The 17,004-nt window shown below is 42.9% G+C and overlaps 1 protein-coding gene across 1 annotated transcript; it reads right to left on the bottom strand.

Annotated features, from left to right (window-relative positions):
• Positions 1–2,624: 2,624 nt before the first annotated feature.
• Positions 2,625–15,879, bottom strand: THBS1 (thrombospondin 1). The gene is made up of 22 exons (XM_084520019.1): positions 15,707–15,879; positions 15,527–15,612; positions 14,713–15,290; positions 14,098–14,173; positions 13,645–13,841; positions 13,342–13,467; positions 11,797–11,890; positions 10,846–11,019; positions 10,285–10,461; positions 9,789–9,962; positions 9,486–9,613; positions 9,226–9,378; positions 8,517–8,735; positions 7,934–8,041; positions 7,402–7,561; positions 6,913–7,031; positions 5,413–5,647; positions 4,839–5,066; positions 4,432–4,703; positions 3,923–4,020; positions 3,676–3,815; positions 2,625–3,002 (listed from the first exon to the last, which is right to left on the bottom strand). The coding sequence occupies exons 2-22, from the start codon at positions 15,597–15,599 to the stop codon at positions 2,995–2,997; spliced, it is 3,537 nt and encodes a 1,178-aa protein (XP_084376145.1). The 5' UTR covers positions 15,600–15,612; positions 15,707–15,879; the 3' UTR covers positions 2,625–2,994.
• Positions 15,880–17,004: the final 1,125 nt, after the last annotated feature.

The raw sequence follows: 17,004 nt of genomic DNA, 5'->3' as shown, positions 1-17,004 counted from the left end.
AAGGCTGAAAGGAAAAAAAATGTTTAAACAGATCAAGTGTAGTCTATGCAGAATGTGCCTCAGGAAAATATGTAAATATTAATTTTGTGTATCTGCAAGACTCACGCATGTGGATATCCAGCACTTGGAATATGGTAGCTGGCTTTGCTAAAGGGCTCATGAGACAAACTGCTGCTGCAAGTAAAGACTGAATAGCTGGTCTTACCCCTTGTTTAAGCGCTTTGTTCCAGCGGTTGGTACAGTGTCACATCATTGGTTTTTTGATTACACTAGCAGTCTAACTCCAGAAGAGATACGAACAGATATCCATCTGCCTCTGTAGCTATTTATTCTGCTACCTCTTTCCCTGTGAGAGAAAGAAAGATGAAGTAGGCTTGGCTGGCGATGATTAGGATCCCTCAGACATTTGTTTTCTGTTGTGGCTTTAACAAGGGGACAGTGGCTGTCTACTTAGAGGAGCCCACAACACTACCTTTAGCAACTGTTCCATGATAGTTAACTGCAAAAGAGCTCAGTTAAAGCTATTATAGCTGGGGTGAAAGCTCATCTATGTCCTGTTTAGTCATAATGTAGAGAGTGTAGAGATATCTTGCTTTGAAAGCTAATTTGACATGAAAAAGAAAGCGAGGTAGCACATAGCAGTGGCCCACAACTATTACAAAAGTAACATTAGATAACACAGTTGTAAATATAAATGTCCATGTTGGTTTATTGTTCTTTGTACATAAGAAGCTTTATTGTACAACTTACACAACTTGAAAACGGTTAAAAACGTTTACAAAAAAAAAGCATGTTCTTAGAAAATTACGCTAGCAAAAACATTGGGAGGGAAGCAAAAAAAATCTTCAGTGTGCAAACATTTTATAAAAATAGAAATACTAACTCTACAGGTAGCATTTCATGATAAATTATTTAAATAGCATATCTACACAATTGTGATTAACTGTTACAATGGCAATGAGAAAAATAATTTATAAAAATACAAGCAATGGTATACAAGATGACAGAAAAATATAACATTAGAAATTGTTTTTGACATGTTTTTCCAATGCCATTTCCTTACTGGGAATACACTTTTCTGCAAAGAAATGTTTGACTATGTACAGCATTAACTCTTTAGTACTACAGTAGCTTTAAAGTTTGTTAGACATTTGAACTCTGCTTAATCCAAAGGTTTTTCTCAGTCACACAATAATGAGGTAATATTTGTATGTAAAACTTTCACTGTATTCATTTCTTTTCCTTTTTTGAAAAGACAAGGAAATGTTACAGGCATAAGAATGCTGCCCCTTCTATGGGGAAAAAGTCTATTAACATACATCAAGCCCTCTCCCTCCTCTGCAAGAAGTTCCTGAAATTCTATCCAGGCTGTGAAGAACTCTTTTTTAGGAGCTGCACATTGATAGTTACAATAATTAGTGTGTAGCAGCACAAATAGCGAGACTAAATGGTTATTGACTGTAGTCATTGTGCCTCTTTCTGCAATCTCCTCAGGGCAGGTATTTTGCTTCTATATCAGGCCTGCTGACCAGTAGTAGAGCACTGCAGATGTTTCACAGCACTCAGTAACTGTTAAGATGATAAACAGCATTCCTTCACCTATGGATGAGACAGGAACTGCTCCCATCTGAAAGGGCTTGAGTTTTAACACAGCAGCACAGTTGACAGCACAGTTGACTGCCAGGCTACCAACTGCCTTGCACAAAGAAAGGAAGAGCCAGCACTGAGCTCAGACTGAGAAAAACAAACGTTCCATTCCCCACCCTGCCACTTTTCCCTGTGCCTCAAAGCCATTATGGGAAAACTGCTCTTTGTAACAAATACATCACCACTATCTGCTCCAAGATTTTGCTCAACTAAAACCCTCTAGTTTCAATATAGAGGAGTTAATAAATAATCTGTATTTACAATCTTACAGTTGTGAAGACTTGTAACAATGATTAGGTGGATAGTCTTGACGCATTTCTCATTGTTTTAATCAATAATCCCTCAGTCATAATATCAAAGATAGGTAAAAATAAATATTTTACAATTTCAGTATTTTATCTACAGGCCCCCTCCCCTCCAAAGAAGTGAAGGGTTTAAAGCATCTATGGCATGTAGAAAAGGAATGTCATTGCTTTTTTTGTGCCTTTTTAACCATAAAATGTGAAGCACATGCTTGTTTCCTTATGAACAGCACAGTGCTAGTTGAGATGATGGTGCTTTCTGGCACCATATCTGAAAGAAAACATTTAAAAGGTAAGAAAGATCTGCATCTAACCAGGAAAAAACAGAATCTTATTGTAAACCCCAGTTTTCCAGAAGCTCATGTGATCCAGTGTGCCAATTTGCATCCTCCTTCCCATCACAGAAATCAGGTTTAAGATATGTTTTGTCCTGTGTAGAACAGCTGATCTAACCCACCCAAGCAAGATTGAGGGCTGTGTTTTCATCTGAAAGATGCAACATATACAAGGATAATCATTTCTGCAAGTTACATGGATGTAAACCAAGGTAGCAGAGACCCCATTAAAAACTCCACCCCCCATAAAGATTTGGAGAGTTTACCCTCCCACCTAAAGCCCCTTTCCCCCACACAATGAAAGGTCTTCAGTTTAAGTAGTCCACAGCACATCCAAAGATGTTTTTTTTTTTTTTAAAATGCTACTCCATGGGACCTCCAGTTAGAGAGGCAGTGACACTGCACTGTGATAAACAGCAAACAAATGTCTTTCCTACTGAAAGAAGTGTGCTTGTTCAGTGAAGACAATTCTCATTTGCAAGACACATTTGTTTCCTTCCATTTCAGCAGAGGTCAGATACCAAGTATGTTCTCACTTTCATTCTCTCAAAAGCATTCTCTTGAGGCAGGTAATGTGTTTCGAGTCCACATTTACGCAGAAAGAAGAGAGGAAGGAGTAATATAATGGTCCCAGGATTTGTAAGGCTAAACGTTTCAGAAGGTGCAATACCAGCATTTTAAAATAGTCTCTGAATCCAATAACCTTAGGATTATGGATCTGTGAAAAAGAGAAGATTAAGACATGAAGTATTTCTGTGTTATACATGATTAAGTCTAAGACAAATCCTAGAGATATTTGTAAAGAACATACTGGTAAAGAATATTGAAAGCACTTAGGTACTTTCTTGAAGTTTGACTTTAGTCCATGTAACCATTACATAATTCCTGAAGTCACAGTGTAAGGGCAACTAGTGCATGTGACTAGTTCCAGGTGCCCATATTACCACTGAACTGCAAGAGCAGAAGGCTGTTCATATTGTACTTCACTTGTTTTTAAGCAAATGAGTATTTTCCCATGTCATACACTCTTGACAAAGTCAGTATTTTGCATTTTCACCTTTCACTTTATCAGCTGTTGATTCATTTTAGTCAATATCTTTAAGAGATGCCTGTTCCAGGTATGAAACTGGGATTCCTGTTACTTTGAATGAGCAGGATAGAAATATTCTGAAGATTTTATACATTTTCTGCATTCAAGTTTTAACTGTGAAGATTTTATCAAAAAACTCTTCCCATTTCTATCTGCAAAACTCACTTGAAACCAAGCCATGCAAGATCATGGATGAACTTCCCCCTTAGCTCTTATTTTTTGATTTATTCTCTCTTGAGAGCAGCTTTCTTGATAATCAGTTCATTTGTATAGGATCTCTTCAATACAATGTCTTCCTTACCTCTGCATTCGTATTTAAGATCTGAGAAGAACACCATTTCTTGAGAGAAGACAAATAATCCTAGCCGACCACCAGCATAAGTTTTGTCATAAATCGGTCCTGAGTCTGCCATGATTTTCTTCCCTTCATACATTACAACTCTACAAAGAGACAATAGTTTAGTCATTGACAAGATTCTGTTAGGTTTACTTCTGCAGACATCCAGTTTTCTTGTGACAGTTACTTAAGATTAAAGGGTGATGCTTACCTGATATAGCCAGTCTTTGGTCTATGGCTAAGGCGCCATCTGTATGCAGTGAAGTCTTTCCAGCCTATGTGACGAGGGTCATGCCACAGAGTTCTTACCTACAAAATAGGATTTCAGTTAGCCAGAGGTCTGAGATAGAAGTTCTGATACGAAGGTGCCTTGACTATAGTCTCTATGAGTAGCAAAGGCTTAAAGTAGTCAGTAGGTTCTGTAATGGGGGTCTTTTGAGATCACCTGCATTTAAATTTCTATTTAGATATTTCAAAGTAAGCCTATGCTAGCAGTCCAGAGTCAATTGATTCACCGCTGCTGGAAAGCTTATCTGCAGCATGTAATCCTGTTAACTTTATCCATAATCATGCAAAAGATTACATAATTAACATTATTATATTGCCAAAAAAATCTACCCCATTCTGAGCAGCATTTGCAGACCCCCTGAAAGTGTTCAGCTTCTTGGAAGAACAGTATGCCTTACAATACAAGGATTAAATTATCAGTGCCTCTCTTACCTGGCCAGGAGTGTTTCCTGTATGCCACAGAGCATTACGAAGGTGTTCTCCTGGACCTGTGGTAGAATTCACTACTTTGATGGAGAGACCTGAGTAGCCCTGAGCTTTGGTTGGTGTGGAGTCCCAGTAAGACTGTGTGATCTGCTTCCACATGACAACATAGAAACGACTGCTAGATTGGTAGCCAAATACAAAGCCAGCATAGTCATCATCCCTTTCTGTATTGATGAAGAAGGTGCCACTGAAGTCCACAGCATTGAATTCATCAAAACCTACATGGGCATTAAGAGAAAAAGTCTGAGGTTCTGATTTTTTGCAACTCTGAAGCTTATTAACCTCTCAGTTTTGTCTTCACCACTCTCCCCCCCCACGCCGCCCAGTGTAATGCCTGTAAGAGTTTCCCTTACCGACTGCAAGGCCAGGGTCACAGTTGACTGTTTGAACCAGCTCTTTACCCTGGTGACGCACAACCCAGTTTGGATCATTTTGGGATGTCCCTTTGGGATCCAGGGGAATCATCTGAAACCTTCGGAAGTCAGTCTCACTGATGTCCACATTTTCAGGGCAGATGTCATCGATGTCTGGCACACTGTCTTGGTCAAAGTCATCTTTGCAAGCATCTCCACGTCCATCACCTGCAGGATGCAAGTAATTTTACCATGACAGATTCTGAGCAATCAGACAATTGTTGTTTGCTAGCATAGTTTTTCAAGTCTTGCAACTTGGAGCTGAAAGCTTCACTGCAAAACTCAGACTGACCAGGTACTGCTGGCAGACTGCAGAAGCCATAAGTTACTTTCACTCCAGCCTGATACTTCATACACTAGCCAATAAGTCATTTATTCCTTATTCCTAAGGAGCACTATAATATCAGTGCAGACAATCTTACTTGGATAATCTGTCCCACCCTAAACAGCATGAAAAAGATATGAACTATTGGGAGATAGTCTTAAAGTGTTACTGTGGTAGGAGCCGTCTTACCATCAGAATCAGCTTGATCTGGGTTGGCAACCAGTCTGCAGTTATCTTTGTCATCAGGAATACCATCATTGTCATCATCATGGTCACAGGCATCACCTTTTCCATCCTTGTCATGATCAGCTTGATTGGCATTGGGCACATAGGGACAGTTATCAAGATTATTTTGATGGCCATCTTCATCTATGTCCTGGTTGTTGTCGCACTCGTCACCTATGCGGTCAGAATCAGTGTCTTCCTAAGAATGGGAAAACAATAAGGAACATCTTATAAGCCAAACTGAAATGAGGGCCTTAATAGCTTGAGTTAAATAGGATTTCTGCTTTGAGAGATAAGATGGTTGCAGTAAGGTATTAAGAGACATATTCAGACTTTGCATTAAGAGACATTGCCTGTGAATTGTGGAGAATGAATTGTAGAGAATAGGGTAAAAAGTGGATGAAGATCTTTAAGGTGTGCAAGTAGTTAAGTGAGTGACAAGTAAGTTTTAAGAAATTTGTAGTCTCAGTTTAAATCCTTTAAGTAATACTGCTGTTAGGCTACAGACAATACTGAACTAGATTTCACTGATTTGCAACACCTTTAATCTTTCAATCATTCCAGTTATTTCCCTGAAGCTATTAATCCTAAAGCCTTGTACTTTACTAATCATAAAGCCTTGGACAGGACAGCACAAGCCTTATCCATTTGTCTTCAACTGTTTTTGAGCCAGTAAGTTGTGAGAGGCTGGATTCCCCTTAAGTTTTATAAAGGGGAACTTAGTGTCATATACTTTCCCTAGAGAAAAGTAAGCTATGCTGCTTTCACCTTATTGGTGGAAGAGGTAAGCCTTTGAACTTAACTGTTTTGGACTTAAAAAATTAAAGAAATTATGTTTAAGCAAAATGCAAAGCAGCATTTAACTCTGGTATGATCAGGTCATAATATTAACTGGTTCTAACATTTAATATATAATACGTCCTGCAAGCCCTAAAAACATGTTTAAGGCTTTTGGCTATTGCTTCTATCCTAGGAAGACTGGAACCAGACTTCAGAGCAAGCAAGCTTTGCAATCCATTATTAGGTTTAGAAGGTCTTGACTAGCTATGAGAATTTCTGTAGGATTAGCCACTTGCATGTGTCATAGACTACATATACAGTAAGCTAATACAGTAAGCTAATGAAAAGGATGGTTGCTACCCTTCTGTATTTCATGAAATGATCCCAGGTATTTTAAATCCTTACAGTGAAAAATCATTACAGTTGACAAACCTAAGAGGTGTTTACAAAAGCAGTAGATGTAACAAACAGTCCCATGGATCCTCTCTAGAATTGATCCTCTTTAGAATTACTTTTTGGCAAATATACTGTTTGAACTGTGAAGAAATGGTATTTGATAAAGGCACCATTTGGCAAATTAGTAAGTGTCAGAAATTAAATTTAAGCTGTACTTTGCTGTTCAAATATCCTACAATACACAGGATACTGTACCAATGTTCTACTTATATAATGCAAATCCTCTACCTGGTCAGGATTATGTTCCAGTGGACAGTTATCACACTGATCTCCAACACCATCCAAGTCTGTATCCCTCTGGTCTACATTGTAGACATATTGGCAATTGTCCCTTTCATTGAGGACCCCTGCAAAATTAAGATGAGTTTGTGAATGCATGTTAAAAATGTTTAAATGCTACAAAGGACTATACAAAGCTACATGCTTCCTGATAACTTTTTGAAAGCATTTGAACACTTTGAAACCTGACTTCATCACTAGTTCTGCCACATGTTTCTGTTCTTCCTTCTAGGAACAGAGCTAAAACTTAACTGTGCCAAAATGCATACATTTCAAAGTGAATTTCCATTAGCTGTAAGCATTACTTTAGTAGTCTTAATACCCTGAAACCACTGGAGATGATAACTTGTGTTCACATGAGTTCCTAGTAAGAAATCAGTAGTATATCAGGTACATTTGATCAGTCTGATTAGAAGAAGGTGTTTAGAGGACACCTACCATCTCCATCAATATCCACTGCACATGCATCTCCCTCTCCATTGTTATCAGTGTCAATCTGATCAGGGTTGTGATTGTAGGGGCAGTTATCACAACGGTCACCAACATCATCCCTGTCATAGTCATACTGCTGTGGGTTGTAGATGAATGGACAGTTGTCCTGCAAGAGAGAGAAGTCAAGTTTTAAAAAAGTGTCAAGTTAAAGCTTTAATCAGATTCTGCTTACACTGCTATATGAATGGAGAAACAAAAGGCAGGAGAACAGAACTAGAACGCTTCTAACTCAGAACTCCCCACTGCTTGCATAAGCATGGGAGTGGCTGAATAATAGAGGTTCACTTCCCAAAGCTCAGCCTAGCTGCAGAAGGTTTGTCTGTGTAGTTATGCATATACAAAGGCTTCTGGGATTGCTGTCAGTGGCAGTTTCCTATGGTCCTCTCCCCTAAGACTAAGGAGAGAAGGTAAACCCCAGCCTTAAGAAGGGGAAGAGGAGAGCTACATTCTCAAAGGCTATTCTTTTGCATTGGCTTACCCGGTCATCAGGAATACCATCGTCATCATCATCATTGTCACAAGCATCACCAATCCCATCTTTATCATAGTCTTCCTGCCCAGAGTTGGGGAGATTAGGACAGTTATCCTAGAAAGGATAAAAATGCAGATGTATTTACTTTTGGCACAATTACAATAGGGATTTTAGCTGTTAAGATATAGTCATTAGGCAAAATCATAATACCTCAATCAGGTTAATCATACTGTAATTCTCTTGATTTTAAGTAGTCATATAGCAAGTGTGAGTCTTTGAAAGCCATAGCTCAAATAATTTTTTAATGAAACACTTGGCTGCTTTTGAGATTCTTATTATCCTGTACTTCTCCTGAAGATAAATATTTGTCAAAGCAAAGCTGATACAGGTATAGTCTAAACTAGATTCCTTCCAGGACACTTCTAACAAACATTTAGATCACGAGGCTTCTTTCCCCCCCTCCATGCTGCAGGAATGTTAGGAGGCCCTTAGTGTTACCTTAAACAATACCAGTGACAGAGGGATATATATATATATATATTTTTTTTAAACAAAGAGGGTAGTTTAATAGCTGCGTAGATAAACTTACTTTTTTACAGTGGTAAGTGGCATTAGCAACACAGACAAGATTCTCATTTGGCCATCCATCCAAGTCAGTGTCTTCTCCACAGATAATGCCATTGCCAGCATAGCCTGGTTTACATTCACAGCGATACATTGGGTCACTGAAGTGGCCAAGGTAGTTACATTTGGCATTCTTGTTGCAATCATGTGTTCCATCTGTGCATGGGTTCCTTGGTTTGCAGACCTAGAGGACCACACAGAAATTAAATCCACCGAAAATCTTTTTATCCCTCCTTTTCCCCCAGATTCTGACAATACATAAAAGGAGACATGCCTGTTTTGATCATTGGCATCTCAATCAGAAAATAAAAGCTTGTATTACTTTTTAATCTTCTCCAACTCCAATAACTGTCTTAGCACTAGTTATTTTTCTTCTTAAAATCTTTTCAGATGGACCCAAACACTAAAAGATCTTTAAGATACATGCTGTTGGATCATAAGTGCATACTTATGCAATTGCTCTCCTGAAATTACATGAAACATTAGAACCCTCCGTAGCTGGAGAGGACATTCAAAAAAAGCTAATAACATTTTGAACTCCAACTACAATTGCTTAAGGCTTCTCTTGTTCTGAATCACAGAACATGGACAAAGTCCTTCTTCCTTGAAATACATAGCTGCTTTCTGCTATGTAGAAACCCTGAGCTTTTGTAAACCAGAAGAGTTGAAAATACCTGTTTGTTAGCCATTGCATCCTCAACACTACGACCAAATGGCTGTGTCCCAGTGAAACGTGGTGGACAAGGTAGACAGTTGTACCCAGGTTCAGTATTCTCACACCTGTGCACTCCATTGAAGTGGAAGCAGGCATCAGGAACCTCTTTGCACTTTAATGCAAGAGCAAGACAGGAAAACAGTTAGTGTTTTTAATGCATTGGTAGTTCTTATTTTCTTCCGTTCCCTTTTAAGTTTAAAAATACTCTTATCTTCCTACCTCATCAATATCTTCACAGTGGATACCATCACCGTGGTAGCCAGCAGGACAGGCACCACACTTCCAGGAACCATCAGGTGAGCTGGTACACGTAGTTCCAGCAAAGCAGGGATTAGACAGACACCCATCTGAGAAACAAGTGAAAGTTAAGATTATAGACACTTATGCTACTATAACACTGTCTTGCCAATATGCCAGTTTAAAATTCTAGCACTTGAGTTTTACAAGCTTTGGCATACTTTTTAAACATTACTGTCAAGATTGACTACAGCCTTTAGATATTTAAGGGAAAGGGATACTCACCAATTGGACAGTCCTGTTTGTTGCAGACCTGAGTTCCTTTAGCCTCACCTACGCAGGTCTTCCCACCATACTGAGGCTCAGGATTATTGCAGAGACGGCTGCGTTTTTGAAGTCCTCCTCCACATGTCACTGTGCAAGCATCCCATGGAGACCATGGTCCCCAGTTGCCGTTAACTGAAGGGAAATAGAAGTTGAAACATAGCTTTAAATTAAGTGGAAGCTACCAGGTACAAACTAGGGACTAGACTTCCGTAGTGAGAGCACTTGAGACATAGCTCACAGAAGCAGCCCTAATTAATAGGCTCCATGGAATAGTCAGACCACAACTACCAAAGAGAACAATTTAGCTTTGTCCAAATCTAACCTGTAAGGTTTTCCTTAGCCCACATCTAATTTTAAAGAGAAAAGACTGCTAAAAATACATTATATAGCAATTTTCTACTTCAGAAGTTCACTGTTTAAGCTAACAAATAGTAATTAGCAACTGTACACTTACTTGGGCAAGGATCTTTCTGGCAGGACTTGGTTTCTCTTGCCTCACCCTCACAAGGTTTGCCATTCAGCTGTGGTACTGGAGAGTTGCAGAGACGAATTCTAGTGATCATGCCCGTGCCACAAGTGACAGAACATGACGACCATGGTGACCAGTGGCTCCAGCCACCATCCTGTTTAACTACAAACAAGATGTCTATTAGACTTTTCAAAGAAGAGTTTTAAGAGATTAACTGCATAGCACTTAAAACACAGCTAGTACCAGAATTGTGCCAATAACTCTTTATTGGAGAACCTTAATACTATCACAGATAAAGCTATTTTATTGCTAGGGGAATTGCACACCAAAACTGGCATTAATTTTTCATCTGGGAAGCCATGCCCAAACATGTTTATTTACTGTATCAGCTATCTGCTCCACTTTACTTGATTAATATTAGTCCTTAAAGCTAGAAGCCAATGCTCCATTCCAGTGATAGAGCAACAGGATGATGTTTGCTGTTAGTACTAAGCCACTAAAAGCAGCCTGTATTTTATTACCAGATTAAGCAGATTAAGTACTTACATCTCTTATCACACTCCTGAAGGTGGCAAGTCCGAGTCTGTACAGAAGACCCTTCACAGCGGTTATTGAGACTGTCACAGGAACGCCCTCTCTGCTGAATCCCATTGCCACAGGTCACCGAACATGAAGTCCATTCAGACCAAGGAGACCATCCATCATCTGCATAGTCGCTAGCTGTAAAGGGGCACAGCTCTGTTACAGCCCTGAATAAGACTCCAAGTATGTCTCCTATAGTCCCCCCATTGTTCTCTTACAAATACACAACTGCCCTCAAAATCTACATGCATCTTCCTCTCCTGTACAAGATGAATGATTTAGTGCTTACATGCATCACTTAGTGAGTTCAGAAAAGTCATCTGAAATACTTATGTAAGGTACATAGGCCAATACTAGTTCAGTCAGTTTTGCAAAGTTTTTCACTAAGGAAAAGTTCAATTAGCTGTTTTGTTTGCAAGGGAGAAAAGAAATCTAGCCATAGCAGCAGAGGCCAATTGCATACAGCATACAAGCTTCATTTAAGGAAAACAATCATTACAGTTCCTTATTTATTAATGAGGAACTGTATTTAGAAGCCGTCTAGAAATGCATTTAAACATTATGATTATGCTTGGCTCATAGCTACTTTACAGATATGGAAAGACAGCGTTACTTGGAATATTTTAACTTGCTGAGATGTGGAATAGCTTCCACTACTAAAAGGTATTCAGTAGTGAATACAAGGCACTGGAGCTGTCTAATACACCTCGAAAGCATGTTCTGCCTGCCTGGTTTTGATATTCTATATTCTTTGGATTTCAGAGCTCCATTAGATCATGATTAAGAGTAGTTAAATGTATCCCCAGATCCCTCCTTTCTCTACGTAAAGGACAGGAATATCTAAAACCTGTTGGAGATATAGTAATTTTAATAGGACACGTGCGATTCACAAATGCGAAGGTATTAAGTACTTACGCCAGCATCGGGGGCAGCATTCCCCGTCAGGCACAGTGGCATTGGAACAAGGCATGAGAGGGCAAGACACTTTGCGGCATATAGTGGCAGAGTTCTGTAAAGAATTGAGAATCACAATAAGCAAATATAAACATAACTTTGGAGTCTGAACTTCAAGCTGAAAATATCAAGTGATAAAGTCTTTTCTGCAGCTCAACTTAAACTCAAAACAGAAACTCTTGTATCTAGAGATGATACCTGGGACTACTCATGAATTATATCTTAATCAAACTTCATCCCATTCTCACCCTCCATCCATAGCATTTAACTATTTCAGTCCAGAGGAGAAGTATTTGGTTTTGCAGACATTGATCAAGAATAACTACCAGAAACTAGCAAGAGGATTACCACATGATATCCCAAGCATAAGGTCAGACTTCAAAGGAAAGAACCAAGAAGCCAGCTTTCTCCTCTGTTAATATGGCTTTAAGCTGATTATATGGTGAAGATAAAATGAGTTTAGTGGACTTGGCTGAGGCACTATGAAATCCATAACTTATACTTTAAGGTCTTTGATCTTTAAGCCAAGCAGGCCGGATAAAAGCCGCCCACCTCCAGCCTGAATGAGAGCTAAAGCATAGCCTGTAGTTTTACTTCTTGAAGGTAGCAGCTTGGTCAGAAGAAGGCCCTCATGATTGCCATTTTAATCCCTCTGTTTCCCCATGCAGATGACTGTATTAAAGGTAACTGCAGCCAACATTGAATGAGAGGGTTGGTAGGAAGGAGACTGGCAAAGGCAGAAGTCACAGTAACATTCGCTGAATATAAAGCCAAGAGACAGAAGCAGATGCAGAACTTTGTGAGACATCCTGGATTGCACATCTACAAATACTCAGCCTTTAGTTTCTAAACAGCATCAGGAAAGTTAACCTGCTCTTTGCTTGACTGATAACTCCAAAATTCTTTTAAGATATTAAGAGGAAATTCTTCAGAGGATGGTGAGGCACTGGAACACACTGTCCAGAGAAGTTGTGCATGCCCCATCCCAAGGGGTGTTCAAGGCCAGGTTGGATTAGACCCTGGGCAACCTGGTCTAGTGGGTGGCATTCCTGTCTATGGCAGGGGTTGGAATTGGATGGTTAAGGTCTCTTCCAACATGAGCTGTTCTATGATTCTATGATGACAGAATATGGATTCAAAGTATTTCAGGGAGGAAAGCTAGTAGTACACTAAGTATGTTCTGTCTATTGCTGCTAGCTTTTAAGTTTACGCATGGATTATGTAAAGAGCAGAGACACCCCAAATTATGGTATTAAACGTGCATTAAAATCTCTAACGGTGATATTTTATATAATTCTTCAAAGTACTACTGCAGTAACACTACATGAAAGCTACATTTATACCAGCAATCTAGCAGGATAAAATACAAGCTGAACGGTTCTGGTATGATAGTACATCCAGTTCTGTGTAGGATTTGCTCTTTCAAAGAAAATGTTATTTAGAATTCTCATAAACTTCAAGTCATGATTCTGTATGTAGAGAGTTTATGAATGCAAGGAATCTTACCTGGCAAGTACATTCAGTACAGCTGTCAATAGTCCACTCTTCCTTATTTTTGTGCAAGATCCCATTATGAATGCATACTCCAGGAGTAATCTGGACCACTTTGGCAATCAGCTCATTTTCTTCAGTCTTAAGGGGGTCAGGGGAAAGAAGCAGGGAAGATAATTAGAAGTTAATACAGAAGACACCCCTTTCCACAGAAGGTATAGCTAGAATGCTATTACTGTTTATCTGAGCTCAAAGGACAAGTTACAATTCATTAAGTGACAGTTAACGAAAGGTACTGTGATTTTAACCAGTACTCACCACTTTGCGAACTCTGTCTTGAAGTGTTGTAACCATGGACCGTAACCCTTGCAGTTCCACAAACATATTGGTTAGTTCATCACAGGAAAAGCCACAGACAGCTTGGATGTCCTTTGTTTTATGGCCAATGTAATTAGTGCGGATAGCTGGGCTGGAACCATTCATGGGGTTGTCCAAAGTAATGATTGCACTAGTGGCTAAGAGACAAAGGAAATAAAGTTTATGTACATCACATGTTTTTTAATAATGTGCATTTATCATTCCAGTGTAGCACCTGTTAAACAGCTGCCACCAGATTCATTAGGGTGTCTCCAAAAAAAAATAATCTTATTCCTTATGCAATGTGGATTTGCATGTCAGCATACTTCTGAGTTCTGTTTTAACTTGTCTTTCTAATGCACTGAGGAATTTTATATTTAATAGGTCATTGGATTTAGGAGATTGCAGACTTACAGCTGGAGCAGCCTTTGTTCCTCAGGATAGTTTCCAGAGTTGTTCCAAAGACAAACCGCACATTCTGCAGCAGTCCCTGTGGACAGAGGAAGAATTACAGCTACTTGCAGCAACTGCAAAGGAAAGGAGTGCAAGTTGCACAGCAAGAGCTTGTAGACATTTAAGGTCACTTAAGTTCAGTAAGAGTAGTTTCACAAGACAGATGGCAAGGTGAAACAAATGACCTTATTCTCCTGAACGATAACAAGCCCTGCTTCCTAACATTCTCAGCCCTGACCACAAAGACCTGGCAACTTTTCAAGCAGGAAGAAATAAAGCATGAATCCCTGAATCTTTTGTAACTTGAGCACTCAAGTTACAACTACCTGTTCAGAAGCTTCAGGTTCTACTTACTGCTACAGAGAGTTCTAGCTCCGCAGATCTAATGCTTCACCCTTCAAATTCCATTGCTAAAGCTTAGTACATCTAGAGGCGGTACAGATGAGACATACAGAAGCAGAACTGTTCTTCCCTATTACCTATATCTCCCCAGCTGTTAAGCTGGTTGATTAGCTAATGTACCTTCAAGGCAGGTGAAAGAAGATAACTAGGCAAAAACACAAGTCAACGCCTTACCTGGAAGTTGTCATTGACTCCCCCTTTGGCGATACGGAGTCTGGCACTGCTGGCCAGGTCCCTTGTGAAGATGTTTTGGATGGGAATGTCCAGTTCAGCATTTTCCATTTTCTCACACCCTACATAAAGCTGAGCCCTGTCTTCCTGCACAAACAGGGTGATGTTCTTCCAGTGTCCCGTAGCCAGCAAGGCATCCTCTACAGACACCAACTGCTGCTTGCCATCACCGGAGAGGCTCAGGTCCAGGGTGCCTGCCTTGCCGTTTGAAACTAGGCTGAAGACATGACCAGAGCCATCCTTCTGTTCCACAGCCAACAGCGTGCCTCTGCTTTTCTTGGCTTGCCGGAGAGTGGCCAGAAGGATGAAGCCCTTCTCGGCATGGATGGCATCTAACAAGTCTTGGAACTTGGCGTCAGGGACAGCAGGGATGCGACTGGCATCTTCAATACGGTAAGCGGGGCTGGAGGACTCTGGTCCCTTCACCAGGTGCACCCCGGGCGCCCGGCGCCCAGCTCCCTTGCGAATAAAGCCAATGAGCTCAAAGAGATCGAAGACGCTGTTATCATCACCCCTGGACTCTGCGGAGAGACGAGAGCAAGCACCGTGAGGCACGGGTAAGACACGGCGCGACCGTGCCCCCGCCGGGGCTGCTCAACGCCCCGCTAGCGGAGCGGAGCGCGACCCGCTCGGTGCGGCGCCCCCCGTTAGCGCACGGACAGAGCCCGGCGGCACGGGGACAGCGCCGGGGCAGGGGCTGGGAGCGGGGCGGCCCCAGCGGGTCCCCCCGGGGGATCCCTCCCCGCCGGCACCTTACCTGCCGTGCGTCGGGCCTCCGAGCCGCCGCGCAGGAGGAGGAGAACGAGGACGAGGAGCGCCGCCGGCCCCATGGCGAAGCTCTGCCTGCGGGGGACGGCAAAGGGAGCGGTCACCGGGCGCTCCCCGACGGCCGCGGGGCAGGTGCCGCGGGCACGGCGGGAGCCGCCTCAGCGCTTACCTGCGGGGGTGCAGCGCTGCGCTCTGCTCTTGTCTTGTCTTCTCTCCTCTCTTTTCCTTTCTTTCCCTGCGGCTGGGCTCGCACCGAGCGCTCCGGGGAGATGCGAGGCGAGGCGATGCGAGGCGAGGCGCGTGCCGGGAGCCGTGCGCGCCGTGCGGGTGCCGCTGCCGGGAGCAGTGCGGGCGCCGTGCGCCGCGCGCGCCTTTAAAGGGCCGCCCGCATTCCTGGGCGCGCGGCGGGCCAATCAGCGCCGCCGGGGCAGGAAGCGGGAGGCGTGCGCCGGGCGCGCAGCGGCCAGGGACGGAGCAACGGCGGCGGGGGCACGCGCGGCGCGGGCGCGGGCACGGGGCGGGGCGGGGCGGCGGGGACGGGGCTGGGGCTGGGACCGGCGGGGGCAGCGCGCGGCCGCCCCGCGCCTCAGGGCGGGCTCCCGGCCGCGCCGCTTGGGGGCGCCCCGCGAGCGGCGGCTCGGCCCGGCCGGGCTCGGCTGGGCTCCGGGGGCGGCACGTCCCGCTGCGCTGCGCTGCGCTGCGCTGCCCCCGTGGTGACGGACGTGTCCCCGGGGCGCCCCCCGGGCAGGTCGCGGGATGGGGTCTGCTCGCGGCCTCGTGGGGGAGAACCGGGGTGCCCCTGGCAGCCCCGAGCGGTGCCTGAGCCCGGCTGCTGCGCCAGGCGGCGGCGCCGTGCGGGATGTCCCGGGAAGTGCCCTCGGAAACTGGCTCAGGGAGTGACAGCTGCAGGACTGTGTGGTAGGGCACGGCCGAAACCAGTCTGCCCCTCGAACTTAAAGGACAGAGCATGTCCTCAGAAGCAGGGCTTTTCGTTGTGTAATGATTCGTAGAAGAAAAGCCTCCAGTGCCACAAGATAAAGAGCTGGGAGCAAGGGAGAGTTGGGTGCTGGTAGTGAAGAGAGCCCTGATGGGAAACAAAAACCAGCAAGAAAGAGGCACTGAGTGATCCTACCTGGACAGGCTACATTGGCAGGCAGCTGTAATTCTCAGCGTTCAGTCCGCCAAGCCCTATGCACACACCAGTGACTTTCTGCGGGGGATTGTCTCACAGAAGTCATGTTGCTGCCCATGTGAGTGCACATCTTTAGCAGTGTTACAGTCAAGCTTTTCTTCATGTGGCTCTAAGTCAAGCTGAGGGTAGATCTGAAAGGCTGTAAGAGAACCTCAAAAGTGTTTTTACATTAAGCGAGGAAACTGGGGCAGGCAACCAGGAACCATCCCCCTCAAAATGAAAACTAACATCCAAAATTTCTTTATTATTTCACCCAAAAGTGTATGGATGAACCT

The sequence above is a fragment of the Aythya ferina genome (assembly GCF_964211825.1).
Source record: "Aythya ferina genome assembly, chromosome: 5".
In the NCBI taxonomy this organism is placed as follows: Eukaryota; Metazoa; Chordata; class Aves; order Anseriformes; family Anatidae; genus Aythya; species Aythya ferina.
This window is presented reverse-complemented; position numbering and strand designations above follow the sequence as displayed.

Coding starts and splice junctions, on each gene's coding strand:
- THBS1 (XM_084520019.1), bottom strand. CDS start 15,599: ATGGGGCCGGCGGCGCTCCTCGTCCTCGTTCTCCTCCTCCTGCGCGGC. Junction 7,032..7,401: donor AGTGGATATTGATGGAGATG/GTAGGTGTCCTC, acceptor TTAATTTTGCAG/GGGTCCTCAATGAAAGGGAC. Junction 4,021..4,431: donor CAGGAAACACTCCTGGCCAG/GTAAGAGAGGCA, acceptor CCTATTTTGTAG/GTAAGAACTCTGTGGCATGA.